This window comes from Dendrobium catenatum, unplaced genomic scaffold (genome assembly GCF_001605985.2).
Source record: "Dendrobium catenatum unplaced genomic scaffold, ASM160598v2 fragScaff_scaffold_1038, whole genome shotgun sequence".
NCBI classification, from domain to species: domain Eukaryota; kingdom Viridiplantae; phylum Streptophyta; class Magnoliopsida; order Asparagales; family Orchidaceae; genus Dendrobium; species Dendrobium catenatum.
The window spans coordinates 2,584,768-2,601,312 of NW_021319500.1; the positions used below are offsets into that span (position 1 = coordinate 2,584,768).

General features: G+C 36.4%; 1 protein-coding gene across 1 annotated transcript; it reads left to right on the plus strand.

Annotated features, from left to right (window-relative positions):
- Window positions 1-836: 836 nt before the first annotated feature.
- On the plus strand, window positions 837-16,240 carry LOC110093422 (putrescine hydroxycinnamoyltransferase 1-like). Its single transcript, XM_020818301.2, has 2 exons — window positions 837-1,259; window positions 15,248-16,240. The coding sequence occupies exons 1-2, from the start codon at window positions 837-839 to the stop codon at window positions 16,160-16,162; spliced, it is 1,338 nt and encodes a 445-aa protein (XP_020673960.1). The 3' UTR covers window positions 16,163-16,240.
- Window positions 16,241-16,545: the final 305 nt, after the last annotated feature.

Below are 16,545 nucleotides of genomic sequence, written 5' to 3' on the forward strand. Positions count from 1 at the left end.
TAAATATGTATAAAAATTTTAAAATTGTTGAAATTCATCATATATTTTAATTTTGAAGTGTTTTTTACGTATATTGTAAATTCTATCATTGTCAAAGCAAGTCGTTGTTACCCACCAGCCCAATGTAGTCTTTCATTGCCACCGTTGTCCATCACATCTCGTTGTTGTCATATTTGGCTTGCCATCATTGACTATTCGCTTGCCGCCGTCTAATACGATGGCTCGCTGTATCACCACCACCAAAGCTATCAGCAACTTCTTGACACCTATCACTACTCACCTCCATAGTTGGCAATAACCAATTGCTGCACCGTCCGAGGCCATCACGCGAGTCAACCTCCAAACTACAGGCACCAACATCATTGAATTTTATAATACATTCATTTTACTTGAAGCCAAATAAAAGTCATAATCATTTATATTTATTTTACACTCATTCAAATAATTTCAAATGTTACAAACATAAGGCTTTCATTTTTCATTGTATTCTATTTTACATTGTATTCATTTTTCAAACAACAAAAATATTCTGAAGTGAATTATCACTTTTATATAAAAGACATGGAGGATTCACATCTATCACATAATTCTTATATATTTATATATCTAATAGTTAAATTTTTATTTTATTTTATATCATTTTAATTACTCAATCATATCAAAATATTTATATATCTAATATTATTTTTCAATTTAATCTAATATAAATATATATGCACACACATAAGAATTACACCAACCCGCAGCACTAAAACCGTAAAGTTTATCTGCATAGCTATAAAATCTCTACCGAAACCTCTAAGTGGAAAAAGTATTCCACCAAAGCGAACTGAAAAATGGGAGCCTATCCGCCGATCGAAATCATCGAAAAGGGACTAGTGATCCCCAGCGTGGAGACCCCGGCGGAGGATATCTGGCTCTCCAACCTCGACCTCCTTGCCGTGCGGTCTCACACCGCCACCGTCTACTTCTACCGCCGCCCCCTCAATGACGCCGGATTCTTCTCGCCGGAAACTCTCAAGGCCACCCTAGCCCGCACCCTCGTCTCATTCTACCCTCTCGCTGGCCGCCTCGTTTCAGGAACCGACGGCCGTCTTTGCATCCGATGCACAGCTGAGGGTGCCCTCTTTGTCGTCGCCCGATCTGAATCGGCGGTGGAAGATTTTGGCGATTTCACGCCTTCCGATGAGCTCCGACGGCTTCTTGTTCCTTTTGCTGATGGCTCCGACCGTGCTGATGTGCCTCTTGTCATGTTCCAGGTAAGCAAATTTGATCTTTAAATAACATATAACTTCACATTTTAAATTAGAGTTTTTAGGGGTTAAGTTTACCAGAAGAACATTGATATCAGTTTTAAAATATTGAAATTGCTATATAAAGAAATAAAAGTACTCTAAAGCTTCAAAAGATAAGTAAAAAAAAAAATTTGTGTAAATTCTTAATTAACTATCCTCCTTAGGGCATCTCTAACCGTCAAATATGTTTATGGTGTCGTTCAGTCACTCCACCCGAATGACAAATCTTCCGTTATTTGCTTGCAGGTGAATAGTGCGACGTCAATATTGACGTTGCAGTATTCACCTACGTGATTTTTCTGTGTCTCAACCAGATTTGTGGAATAAACACACGAAAGAGGAGAAAGACGATTATCTTCACATAAGCGTGTAAAATAGAGTTAGATTGGAGATGAATCACAATATTTTTTAATTTCACTGCATTTTGGAGTGAAAAAAAGGATTTTTTTTTTGGAGATGCATGCCATAAGTCCTGAGGTCTGCTACTTTAAGATCTCCTGTCAAAATGGATTCCAGTAATAAAACAATGAAATTGCAACTCTGAACACATCACGGCACAGCCACGGGGCTTGTATCATTGCAATAAGATGCATCATGATATGTGTGTCTGCGGCATATGAATGTGTAAGCATGCTGCATGCACGTAATCATGTTTAGGGAATTATTATTGATAAACAGAACTTCAATTTGCTTCTAGATGCATGCATGATATGGTGGCATGTATTATGTATATGAATGCATGACATGCATGGATGCATAATTAAGACTTCATTCCTTTTATTTTTTTACGAAAGGAATAAAGGGATACAAGTGTAATTATCCTTTTTTTAAGCCGGAATATGCTAAATATATGCAATGTATGATAATATATAATTTTGGATATTTTGTATTTTAAATAATTTATTTATTTAATATTAAAATTATTACTTATTTTAATATCAAATAATTACTGGTAATATATATATTTTCTATGCATGAAAGTGAATTAGATGCATGGCCAACAAATGATGTGTGCTAAATTAAATGGACTTTATAATTTATTCAATATTTAAGTTATATTTTAATATTAAGTAAATATATGCAGATATTCAATCTGAATACATACTATTTATGTATTATTATTGTTATTATTATTATTATTTTCTTTTTTTATTCATTCATCAATGCATTTATTCTCGGTTTTTTTTACAAAAGATGATAAATAATTAAATAATTAAAATAAATTATATTTAAATAATTTTTTTTTCATTTAATATTAAATTAAATTTAATAAATGTTTCTTTAAAATGATTCTATATATCTTAGCATAATAAAAACTAAAACTCAATAAAACTAAATGTAATAAATTATTATTATTTTTTATCTATATATAACATTTAAATTAATTTTCTATAATTTTAAAATATTATTTTTACATTTAAATAATTAAAGAAAACTTAACTAATATCATGTATGTATAATTTGATTGATTTTTTTTAACAATAGTTAAATTTTTTAAGATTTTTCTAAATTATCTTACTATTTAATCAAATTCACTTTATTTATATTGGTCCGCGCAAGCTGGGCTGGCGCATATGGCATTTTCCTATTGGTTTTGGTGGCTCAGACGTTGCAAGTTTATTTGGATAGTGTTTAATTGGTGTCTTTTGCTTCACCATCAGCTCTCAGCATGCCAAAAATTGCACGGCTTCTCCTGGCTGTATGAGGAAAGAATCAAGTACAGCTATTAGGGATATAATATAATAAATATTTGCACCGCAGGCAACTTGAATGTCTTGAGCAGATTAATCTAGAACCTCATAATGATGACTTTCACTATTAAAAAAATAAGCTTTCGCAGCACTTTTTGTGACCTATTGCAGCGGTTTAAACACATAGTAATTTATTTGTAGCGGTTTAAAAACCGCTGCAAATCCGCTGTATTTGAATAAAAACTAAAACTCAATAAAACTAAATGTAATAAATTATTATTATTTTTTTATCTATATATAACATTTAAATTAATTTTCTATAATTTTAAAATATTATTTTTACATTTAAATAATTAAAGAAAACTTAACTAATATCATGTATGTATAATTTGATTGATTTTTTTTAACAATAGTTAAATTTTTTAAGATTTTTCTAAATTATCTTACTATTTAATCAAATTCACTTTATTTATATTGGTCCGCGCAAGCTGGGCTGGCGCATATGGCATTTTCCTATTGGTTTTGGTGGCTCAGACGTTGCAAGTTTATTTGGATAGTGTTTAATTGGTGTCTTTTGCTTCACCATCAGCTCTCAGCATGCCAAAAATTGCACGGCTTCTCCTGGCTGTATGAGGAGAGAATCAAGTACAGCTATTAGGGATATAATATAATAAATATTTGCACCGCAGGCAACTTGAATGTCTTGAGCAGATTAATCTAGAACCTCGTAATGATGACTTTTCACTACTAAAAAAATAAGCTTTCGCAGCACTTTTTGTGACCTATTGCAGCGGTTTAAACACATAGTAATTTATTTGCAGCGGTTTAAAAACCGCTGCAAATCCGCTGTATTTGCGTTCGCTGCAAAGGCTTCAGCAGCGGTTTCATTAGTGCTGCTGTAGGAATGCTATAGCAGCGTTTTTTGTATGTGTTAAAATCGCTGCTAAAAGATAGAATAAATTAAAAAAAATATTATGAAAAAAAAAACAAATTTGTTATCAAATTACAAATATCAATAAAATACTATACAAATATAATTACATCTTATTATGTCCAAATTGAAGCTTTGATCACTCTATTCATATTTTTCTTCCCTACGATCCACATTGGATTAAACAGCGGCTGTTCCAGCACCTCAAGAAACTTGATTTAAAATAAGATTCAATGACCAAAACTTAAAATTAAAGATCTATTCATCCTTGTGTTTAGCCCAGTCCTCTGCCTTGATGCGCTTCTCTAACTTCAATCTTTGACGAATAAATTATCATAATTTGTCATTGGATGTTTGGTGATACTTGTGTATGTATAACCTGTAATTCAAACTCTTGATTCAAGTAAAAAATTAAATGAACAGATGGAATTTCATCAAAAAAAGAGAATCAAATACAAAAGTCAATCGTCTGGCATGTATCCATGCGATGTGAGAGCGGCTAGGGCACAAATCGGTTAAATGGAGTAGGCAACTATAAGATTAAACCGGGTTTAACGCCAGCGGTTTAAACCGCATTTAAAAATATGATAAATTTTTTTTATTTTTGTAGCTGCGGTTATAGCCGCTGCTATAGGTGACATATAGCAGCAGTTTAAAAACCGCTGCTAATTAATGCTGTCTTTATGCCTTCTTTTTAGTAGTGCTTGGTTAGGCAACTTAATGTCCCAAAAAAAGGTTAGGCAACTTAAGAGCATAAATTATAATATTTCTAAAACCTCCTCTCTCCATTCTTCTTGGATCATCCAACGGGCTAAGGCCTCGTGGCTTTCTCAGGGAGAGGATAACCTTAAGTTTTTGTATGCAAAAATTAGGCGCAGAAAAGCTTACAATAATGCTGCTATTAATCTGGGAACGTCTTCTAATATCTCTAGGCCTGATGCAATTTCTGATATCATCAATCATTTCCATAAGCTTTTCAATCCTCCTCTTATTGAGGATTTGAACATGGACATCTTTCCATCTGGTAACACACTTCAACCTCTTCTTGCCGATTCTCTTATTTTACCTGTTACAGATGATGAAATTAGGCAATCTGTTTTTGATGGTGCTGCCTCCTCCTCCCCGGGCCCTGATGGTTTCAATTACTACTTCTACAAGCATAGCTGGCACATTATTGGCCCTTGGGTTTGTAAGGTTGTTAAATTCTTTTTTGTAAATGGCACTCTAGCACTTGGCATCAAAGCTACGGCTTTAGCTCTAATTCCCAAGTCCAAGCATGCATCCTCTTTTGCTGATTTCAGGCCAATTGCCCTTTGTAATGTGATATACAAGATTGTTTCAAAAATTCTGGCATCTAGGCTTAAGCCCATCATGCCTTTAATTGTCAAGGAGACTCAATCTGGATTCATTAATGGTAGAATCTCCACTGATAATATTATTTTGGCTCAAGAACTTCTCTCTTTTGCTAATTCTAGGAAGAAAAACATCTTTTGTGCTAAGTATGATATTCGTAAGGCTTTTGATACGGTATCAAGGGAATTTGTGCTGGCTAGTCTTGTTCAGAAAAGTATTCCCCCCTTATTTATCTCCTGGATTAAGGCTTGTATCTCTGACGTAAATTTCTCCATTGTGATCAAAGGGGCTCTTGAGGGATACTTTTCATCTTCGACTGGGTTAAGGCAGGGTTGTCCCCTAAGCCCGTATCTCTTCTGTATTGTGATGGATGCTTTTTCCTCTCTTATTGACCATCTGCCTTTTGTGGGAATCACATACGGTAATTTTAAGATTAGTCGTCTTCTATATGCGGATGATTTGCTTGTTTTTGGAGAAGCTAGTCTTAACAACTGTAGGCACCTAAAGCATATTATTAACTGTTTTTCTAATGCTTCTGGCCTGCATATGAACCTTCATAAAAGCTCCATCATGCTACCAAAACACTTTGTGAATGTGGACATGATATGTACGGCCTTTACCTTGGCTCCCAAAGATATCACTACTTATCTTGGTATTCCTATATCTTTCAAGAGGCTTAAAATTTCTGATTTTTCTCCTCTCATGGAAGAAATTACTAAGAAACTTTCAGGATGGAATGCTAATCTGTTATCATTAGCTGGTAGATTATAGTATCTCAAATTAACTATGTTAAACTCCATAGCCTATTGGATTCGGGGAGCTATTTTACCAAAGGCTGTTATAAAATTTTTTAGAAAAGTAGCCTCTAAGTTCTTGTTTTTTGGGGACATATCTGCTGCTAATAAGTTACATTTGGTAGCATGGGATACTGTCTGCATGCCTAAAGATAAAGGGGGGCTTGGGATCCCCAGCATCTTGGCTCTCCAATATGCTTTCAACTGCTCCTTAATACATAGGATTTACACTCGTAAGACACCTCTTGCTGACTGGTTATTAATGATTTATTTGTCTCCCTGGAAGCCGCCTGACACTAAGGCTACTAAAATGTGGAAAAGCATATATTTAACAGCTAATTCTTCTAAAGCTAATTGGATTTTTAATGTTACACCTTCCTCCCAATTCTCTTTTGTTTGGGATTACTAGTGTAACAATAATCGTATGGCAGATCTTCATCCTACAGGACTCAATTTTGGTAAGCACGTGGTTAGCAATTTCATTGTTGATGGGGAATGGCAATTTCCTCTTGGCATGCCTACTGATTTGGTGAACTTTATTATTAATGTCAGCATTACTGATAGCCAAGCTCCTTGCTTGATATGGAATAGTAACCTGAAAGCTAAATTATCTAATTTTGTTAAAGAATTTTACCAGACCTTGCCCCTTTGTGCTTGGTCTGGATATGTTTGGCATAAAAGGCATATTTTGAGATACTCTGTATTTACCTGGCTTACTCTTGTGGGAGGACTCAAAACTGCTTGGGAACTCAACAAAAGAAACATTGGAGTGGACCTTGCTTGTTCTTTCTGTCAAAACTACCCTGAAAGTTCTGCACACTTATTTTTTGACTGCTCTTTCACACACTCTATTATCACCTCTCTTGTACCGGAATGCAATACCATTTTTCTTAGGCCCAATCTGCTGCAGCTTTTTGATTGGGTCAATGACAATCCCAATTTCTCTACTCATACCAAGAGAATTTATGTTCTTACTATATGCTGCACTATCTACTATGTTTGGCGTGAAAGAAATGATAGGAGATTTGCCTTGTCTACTTCTTCTGCTAACTCAATCTGTCTGAGGATTAAGCAAGCTATATACGCTAAGATCGTTAACTGGAGGGATACATAATGTATGCTGTTTTGTTTTGGTATTCTCTTATTGGTTCGTCTGATTTCCTCTGTTTTGGATGCTGCTTTTGGCCTTGGTTTTTGGCTGCTGGATGCGTATTTGTTGGATCTGGGGGCGATGATGTCCAATTGCCCCTGCCATTCCCCTGGAGGGTAGACAACTGCAACCGATCCTTTTCTGGAGGGCACTGCCTGCAACCGGGATTTTGCTCTGGTGTCGGCAATTGATTTTGTTCCTGAGCCCAACTACTTCATAATCCAACTTTCTTATTAGTTTTTGACATGTGTTAAATTTTGGTTCTTTTGGTGAATTCTTTCACCTAGTTTTCTTTTATTTTCTTACACATGTAACTAGTTTTTTTTAAATCAATGAAAAGGGCTTTCTGCCCCTAATTTTTCCAAAAAAAAAAAAATAATAATAAATAATATATCATATATATGGCCGCATATGTAGCGGCATTGTCTGTCCTAGAGTCTATTTATAGGTTGTAATCTGTAAGGAAAGTAATATAATAAAATTTCTCATTTTCTGTCTAAGTTTCTATCTTCGCTTCTTGTCTTCTTCTTTCCTTCTTGTTCTTCACATTTCCACAATAACCACGTCATTCAGTATAGAGCAGTACCGAGCTTGGTACCGAGTAGTATCAAATTTCGGTACCGAGTAGGAGATGACGTGTAACGTCCCAGACATCAATAGTGAAAGGATTCGTCTGACAGTCTTACTTTCTTTCTTTTTTTTTTTCCGCTCAGATCAATACAGACATCCAGAAATGATAATTGCATTAAAAAAAATAAGTACATCAAAATACTATAATACATATTTCGGCATTTCATATATACAGTCAAAAGGAGCGTCCAAAATAACATATACATCCAAAAGAACATGTACAATAGCCGCTCGGGCTACAAAACAAAGCCAGAACATAAACTACGAAAACCTATACTAGCGTCTGAAAGAAACTTCACGCAAAAGGCTCTGTACCTGAAATTGTTAACCACATATAATGAGCTTAAATAGCCCAGCAGGTTGCCAAAGCCTACAACTGAAATCAAAGCACGACACGAAAGTAATATGCATGTTAAATAGTCAAATCATTGTCAGTCACTTGCACATGATCTTAAATCAATGCAGATACAACAATCAGTACAGAAACAGAGAAATCAGTACATAAATAGAAATTACTGCATAAATAATAGAATCTGAAATCATCAATGATAGAATCAGTGAACAGTAGGAAATCCATAAAGCTCAATAAATCAGTTTGTGCATCAAATCTCTTTAATAGTAGTCTGATCTATCACATCAGTCTATAACATCAGTCAAATCAATGTAATAGAATCGTATCACAGCATACCAACATACACTTATAAATTCCAGTTCTTTAACACTTGCTCAATAAATCATATGCAATCCAGTAATTAGTATTACGTGCTCAGTGAGACACATGTCACTTGCTCAGTATATCACGGCATAAAGTCAGTTCAGTGAATCAGTAGTAGCAGTATATGTATCAATATCAGTAACAATCTAATGACAAAATGAACGATTATGCTATAACGGTGAAATCATGTAGTAACAACAAATCCGTATAGTAACGATAAATCGGCACATTAAATAAGTCCGTACTAGTAAATCCGTCAAATCAAATACGATTAACATTACTCAATCATATCAATAGAATCAATTAGATCAATAAAGAAATCACTTTCGGTTAATAATATCAAACGGTATGAAATCACATAAAATAATCAATACAGTAAAAATCATATTCTATATCATATGGTCAGTGTATCACATGTATCGGTCAGCATTCGGTGTATCACTTGCTATAAGATCAGTACAATTATCAGTATCGGTGAATCAGTAGTATCAGTATTGGTATCGGTAGTATCAACGAATCGATGCAGTATCAATATCCATATCGGTATCTGTGTTCAGTTATAGGTACTATATGAAATATCAATGAAATCGTGCAATGACAGGAAACTTATAAATCCGTACAGTATTCAGATAATCACAGAAATCGTATATAATCAAATGAAATATGATATTCAGATACTTGATTAGAATCAAACAGCTGATGTAGAAGAACTGAATTTATTTCGAATAGCAGAATATTCAAGTCAGATTTCACAGAACTAACGAAATCGTACATAACCAACAGAATCATACAGAATAAACGGAATCGTACAGAACCAACAGAATCATACAGAATAAACTGAATCGTACAGAACCAACAGAATCATACAGAATAAACTGAATCGTACAGAAATCAAAAATCATATATCAGATAATTCACCAAAACAAATCAGATAATTCACCAGAAGCAGTTATTCAAATTGCCGTACAGAAATCAGAGAATCATGTAGAAATCATATAGTCATCAGAATACAAATACTTGATCAAAAAGAACTCAAATCACTGATACAGAAAAACAGAATTCACGAGTCAGATTCACAGCACAGACAGAATCGTACGGAGTAAACAGAAATCGTACAGAACGAACAAAATCGTACAGAATAATAGAATCATACAGAACATACTTCAAATCAGATAAAATCACATTCATCTCAGATAATTCAAATCAAATAATTCATAAAACAGATCAGATACGTCACAGAACAGGTTATCAGATATTAAACATTAGATTTCAGATCACATATCACATATCAGATTTCAGATTCCAAATTCCCAGACCCTTACAGAATCTATACGGATTCTGACCCCTTATGTCTCCCTTTGTGCTTGTGGCACCAGAACATAACAGATATATGTAGAATTCGGAACAAAGCTTACTTTCACATTTCAGAACTTCCCCTTATATCTCCATTGTGCTTATAGCACCAGAACTTCCCCTTATATCTCCCTTGTGCTTATAGCACCAGAACTTCCCCTTATATCTCTCTTGTGCTTATAGCACCAGAACTTCCCCTTATATCTCCCTTGTGCTTATAACACAAGAACTTCCCCTTATATCTCCCTTGTGCTTATAGCACCAGAACTTTCCCTTATGGCTCTCTTTTGTGCTTATAGCACCAGAACAGAATAGATATACAGAATTTCAGATTTCAGAGCTCATTTCAGATTTTTCAGACCCAGACAACGGGATCACATAGGATTTCGGCCCCTATAACTCCTTTCTGATAACATGCACACATCAAAACATTCAAATCAGAAAATCGGAGTTCGTCAGAAAACTTGTCAGCGGCAAGACGACAGTATATAGAATTTACACAGAAATCACAAATTCAAAAATTTACCAAATTATCACAGAATATCTGCAACAATATTATAAGACTTTTATCGTACTGAAGCAACATTTTTTAACATCAAAATAATTTTCTATTCGATAAAAATCGCACGGAAATCAAAATAACAGGTAGAAATTTTACATAAAATACTCAAAACGTTCAAACATATCATATCAGAAACATATCAAAAGTTGCGCGGTAAAACTTTCGTCATTTCAAAGATATGCAAGAAATTCGGTAATGGAAACACAAAACTGGGCAGAAAAATACCAAGACACAAAATCTTCGAAAACAGAAATAGGATTCGGAGTCCTTACTACGAGACAGACAAATCTTCCAACTGCGTCGTCGGACGAAAAGCGCTCCGCGGGCTCCAAAACCAAGTTTTTTCTTTTCTTTCCTTCACTTTCTCTCTCCTGCCTTCACTTTCTCTCTCCTGCCTTCACTTTCTCTCTCTTCAAATAAATCCAAAATATCTCTAACGGATATTTATCAACACTGATCGTCCCGGACGATCCAAATTCGTCCCGGGACGAACTCCTCTGGACACGGATCGTACAGACGAAATTAATTCCAATTTATTTCGTCCCTGGACGATGCGCTCGGGTTCAGTTCGTTCCGACGGTTCGTCCCGACCCTTCCAGGTTCGTACAGATGAAATTGACAGGTTTCTTCATAATTTTCTTCAGTTCGTCCCGTACTAAAGCCAGTTCGTACGGACTAACTGCACTCAAAAAAATCAGTTTTGGAAGGGTTTTACATGACGTGACACATTTTCATTGGGCTCTGTACGGCATTGACGTTCACACAAAATAATTTCGCCTCTATGAGAGTGTGAAGAGGCTGGCTATTGCTCGGCTAAAAATGTCGAGTGCTGTGCGGAGGTTAGTCGGTAAGGGGCCGGGCTCGCCGGGGCATGAGATGGCGTAGCCCGTAGGCATTGGAGGCTGAACTTCGTTCCCCTCTTTTCTTATACATTTTTAAACGGGGAGTTCATGCTTGCTATTATGGGGAATAAAAGGGTGTTTGTTTGAATTTAATGAAGCTCTGTAGGATGGCTAACCTAATCCTAAATATCCTAAAGCAATCTAAATGATCTGAGGCGAAATACTTGCATTGAATAATCAAAGAAGATAAAGCCTTGAGCTGGGTCGTTTCTATTTTTGGGTTCTGCTTCTGCCTTCTAAGCCTTCGTTTGGGACAATTCTTTTACAGCTTTTAAGAAAGTTGTCTCAAACGAAGCCTAAAGCTATATTCGGCTTTGTCTAGATGTTCAGTGTTTGGATTCTCCCCTTTCCACTCATCTGTCTCGGTTTATAGGCTAAGGTGAGGACAAGCCTTGTTAGAATAGCTGCTAAGGGATAAATCTATGTGTCTTTTTACCCATGCAAAGGCTTTCCTCAATTTAATTTAGTTTTAGGCGTACTTTAAGCCTAATTTTGACATTTCTATTAAGGGAATTTGGTCATAAATTTAAACCATTGACCATGCCAAGGATGCTTAAGTGAAAGTTAGTGATGTGGTATGCACCGGAAGAATCAGGTTCATAAAAACAATCAAAAAAGGCAGGAAAACTAGAAAGGCTTTAGCCTGAAAATGTATATCTTCAACTAAGGAACTCATCTTCTTAGGGAGAAGAAATACAAAACAGGTGAGCTAAAAATAGCTCTGGTAACAAACGAAAGTGCTTGTACTAAATACTAAAAGCGGTTAGCAAACTAATGGAGCAGACTGTGGCTCTAACTAAAAGCAAATAAGTAAAATGTAATATAAAAGTATTTTAAATTAACGGTAACTCATCCGACGGTGAGGATGCTCCGCATCAGTTAGGCTTGAGGATTCCTAAGGTTCATGTTAAGCTAGCATAAGTTGCCTTAGGTTAAGTCTAATTAGCCTATTTGATGTAGGTTTGACTAAATTGAATTGATCTATCCTGGACTAGGTGGATCTTAGGGAATGAAATGGGTAATTAAGGTTTAGGAAAATCAAATTAGAAGATTCTAAATGGGTTTAGATTAAGGGTTATAATAAATTGACCTAGGTTCGACTTGATGAGTCCAAAATGGCTCCCTTGGGGTCTAAGAATAAGTGTTCTAGTCGTATAATCTTTAATGAGGATCAAGTCAATTTGAATGACCTAGTGTCAACACAATATTAAGAGAGATGGTTAGGTTGACTAGAGACATTGGGTTGATTAGATGTGACTCATAAAGTTAAATAGTAGGCCAAACTAAATCTATGGAGTCTAAAATCCAATGGAACTCAGGCGGTGGTCGAGGAGGAGCATGGAGACAAGAGCGATCTCCGATCTCTCTCTTGCTTGGAGCCTCCCTTCTCGAGAAGAATGAGCGGTCTATTTATATATTTTCTAGAGTGGCATAGCCCGTAAATAGGAGAAGGATCAAGGGCAAATGGGAGTGGTTTGGATGGACGGCTGATGTTGAATCCCTTGATCATGGACTAAATAATAGACATTTGAATGCCTTAGTGATGTCGGAATTCAGTGATCTTAGGCTCGTTATATTCGTCTTGTCGAACCTCTCAATTCGAATATAAGCACATCATGTTTGAAAACTGTTTGGTAATCCAAATTATGGTTTGAACCCTTCAATAGCTCTTCGGACCCTTGATTTGGACCCATTTGAGCTCGAATTGAGTCGGATTTGGTGTCGTTGGGTTCATATTTCCGAGACATTCAATTCGACTATAAGTTTGATGAAATCGGAATTCAGATGGTCCCAATTTTAATTTCGGAAGTTTCCAACTTGATTTTGCCTTGAGATTTGTGCCCGATCAAGATAATTTTTGATGATGTATCAAAAATGAATTAATAAAGTAAGTTAGCATCTTCCTCCATTAATGGCCACCCAACTTCACCTCCAAAATTTCTCTCTTTTTTTAATGATAATAATTATTGTAATATTATAAATAGTGCTAGTATGTGATATCTTTTAGAATGATAAATTATTTAAAGAATTTCTTAATTTTTCTTTGTATTAATGCTTGGTGTCTTAGCTTGACTTTTTCTTGATGGTATTGATTATTTATCTTGTAAGTACTTGATAACACTCCCAAAATATTTTCTAAATCATTCTCACACATCACTCCACACCCTAATCATCAGCCAAGCCAATTTATCCATCATCCAAGTCTTCAAAAAACTTCATACACTTCCTTATAGTTTTCAACTAAGTTTAATTGGACAACTAGCTAATCCTATTTTCCATTCAACTATAAGGCCTTAAACCCCATCAAATTCCACGAACTATCTGAATCATAAGTTCATATCATAAACTAAACATCATCTCCATTGTCCACTATTTTGACCACTTAAAACCTATTCCAAAACAAATATTTCAAATCAGCGCAAAAAATAATCAAATTTTGACTAGTCTTGATGTTTCTTCCTCCTAGCTCTCTAATGGCCTTATCTTCCTATAAAAACTTCAAATTACATCCTTACACAATAAACTAAACATATAGAATCATTTATAGCCACTAATTTCAACAAAAGGCCTCCCACCTCTATTAAGTTTAATTTTAGAGCAAAGCTTGAAAAGAGCAATTTCATAATTTTTTATTTTTGATTTCTTAACAAGATGAGTATTTTTTGTTGTGGACTTATCTTCGAGAATTTGAGATACTCTAGAACTTTTGAGATGAATTAGTTTTTTTTATGATAGTTTAAGTTAATATCATTAACTTGGAAATAAAATATATTATTTGCAAGCAAATGATTGTAGCATAAAATTTCAACTAGTGAGCTCCACTATATAACTTCTAGCATTTTAGTAGCTCATAATGGTGTACATGACATAAGACCTAGATTGTTAATTCAAATGTATAAATTCTTTGACTATTATAAAATGGATGAATTTTAAAGAATTCCTTTTGCTAAGATGAATTAAGAAGGGTATGTTCAAATTTATTGGACAAACACCCTATCCAAAGAAAAGAGATTAGAAAGAACCAATCTCTCTTTAAAAAATGAAGAAAACATTCAGAACAAAATATTTTTCTAAGCATCATGATAGGATATTATATGGATAACTATTTACTTTGAGACAAAATAGTCTCTTAATTGCTAAATATCAGTCTTGGTGTCCATAACATGCATCGACTATAGTGAGCGTGCATCTACGTTATTGATGACGACTTTGCTGTCTTTAGTGAGCAATGACCTTGTTGGAGTGAGCATTGGAGTCAAAGTTAAGTGATAACCTTGGTGGCATCAGCGAGCATCACCATTGGTGTTGACGATATACAACGACTTTATTGATGCTGATGGTGTTGGGTGCTTGAATATAAAACTATGAGTTCTCTCTTTTAGAATCCTTCTTATGGCCTCATATAATCTCCTCAAATGACTAGAATTATGTCAATCTATAAATTTTTGTCGAGGGGCATTTTGGTTTATCTTGATTTTAAATCACAAATCCCTATCAAATTGTATGTGTTGACACCTTTAATAATATAAAATTAATTAGGTATTTAAATGTCTTAATGATTTTAGAATTGAGAATATTAAGTTTTTTGGATTCTTCTCGTTGAGATACTTATTTTGTTTATAAGCACACAATATTCAAATATCACCTGATTCATCAAACGAAGCTGCTGCACTATATAGTACTTGATTAGGCTCATTTGAACTAAGATTAAGATACTTTTGATATTGTTTGGTTCATCTTGTCAAATCCTAGTTTCGATCATAAGTTTGTTAAATCTGAAATTTTAGAATTTATTTTTAAATTTGTGCTTGGTCAAGTAAATTTTTTTATGGGCTGCTAATTAAATTTTCCCAATCAACTTGACTTGCAGCTAACGTTCTTCCGTTGCGGCGGCGTATGCCTCGGCACGGCCATTCACCACACCGCAGCTGACGGCCTCGCATCCATCCACTTTATAAACTCATGGGCCAGAATTACCCACACCAACACTCACATCCTCATTCCCCCGTCCCTCCACCGCACCCTCCTCCGCGCCCGCTCCCCTTCTTCCATAGCCTCCGCCCACATCGAATATTCCCAAATCCCATTCACCCCTTCTTCCACTTTACCCTCCTTCCCCTCCGCCATTCTCAAACTCTCCAATCACCATCTCGCCCTCCTCAAAACCACTCACAACAGTAACAACAACCAGAAAACCCCTATTTCCACCTTCAAAGCCGTCGTCTTCCACATCTGGCGCTCCGCTTGCAAGGCCCGCGAGCTCGACCCATCCAGCCTGACGCGACTCTACATAATTGTCGACGCCCGAAACCGTCTTCGGCCGCCTCTCCCCGCTGGCTACCTCGGTAACGCCGTCTTCCGCACGTCGGCGCGGGCGAAGGCAGGGGAGGTGTCGGAGATCGGAGTGGCGAAGATCGAGGCTGCGTTAAAGGTGATTGATGATGAATATATAAGGTCGTTGGTGGATTACTTGGAGGAGAAGGTGGATGAGATTGAGGCCATTAGGCCGAGGGCAGTAGCGTGGGTGCTACCGGAGACGGATTTGTGGGTGGTTAGTTGGATGGGTATGCCAATCTATGACGCGGATTTTGGATGGGGGAAGCCGTTTTATATGGGAGCGGCGTGTTTGCAGGTTGCTGGGCAAGCTTTTATTGTGCCGTGTTCGCCGGAGGAGGAGGAGGATGGAGGAGTTTCGGTGGTGATGGCCATGGAGGAGAGTTATATGGGAAGGTTCAAGGAGGTGTTTTATGAAGATATTGGGGGTCCTGGGTCGGCTCTTGCTTGAACATGTTTGACTATTTTGAATCGGATAATCCTTAAATCGGTCATCATAAATGGCATATTTGTCTAATGTAAAATTTGCGTGTGTTCCTGTTAGACCTGTCAATTTCAGGTCACGGGTCGGGTTCGGGTCAACCCGGAACTGACCCGGCAAAAATCGGGTCAACCCTAACCCGACCCGTTTGCAAAAACGGATCGATTTTCCGGACCCGAACCCGACCCGGTTCGGGTTCGGGTCAACCCGAAACCACTTGTTTCCGCCAAATCCCGCGCCTAAATTCAAAAATTTCGCGGGCGTCGCGGGCGGAGTCGGCGGCGGAGCGTCGATTCGCGGGCGGAGTCGGCGGAGCGTCACATCGCGGGCGGAGCGTCGCGTCGCGCCTCGAG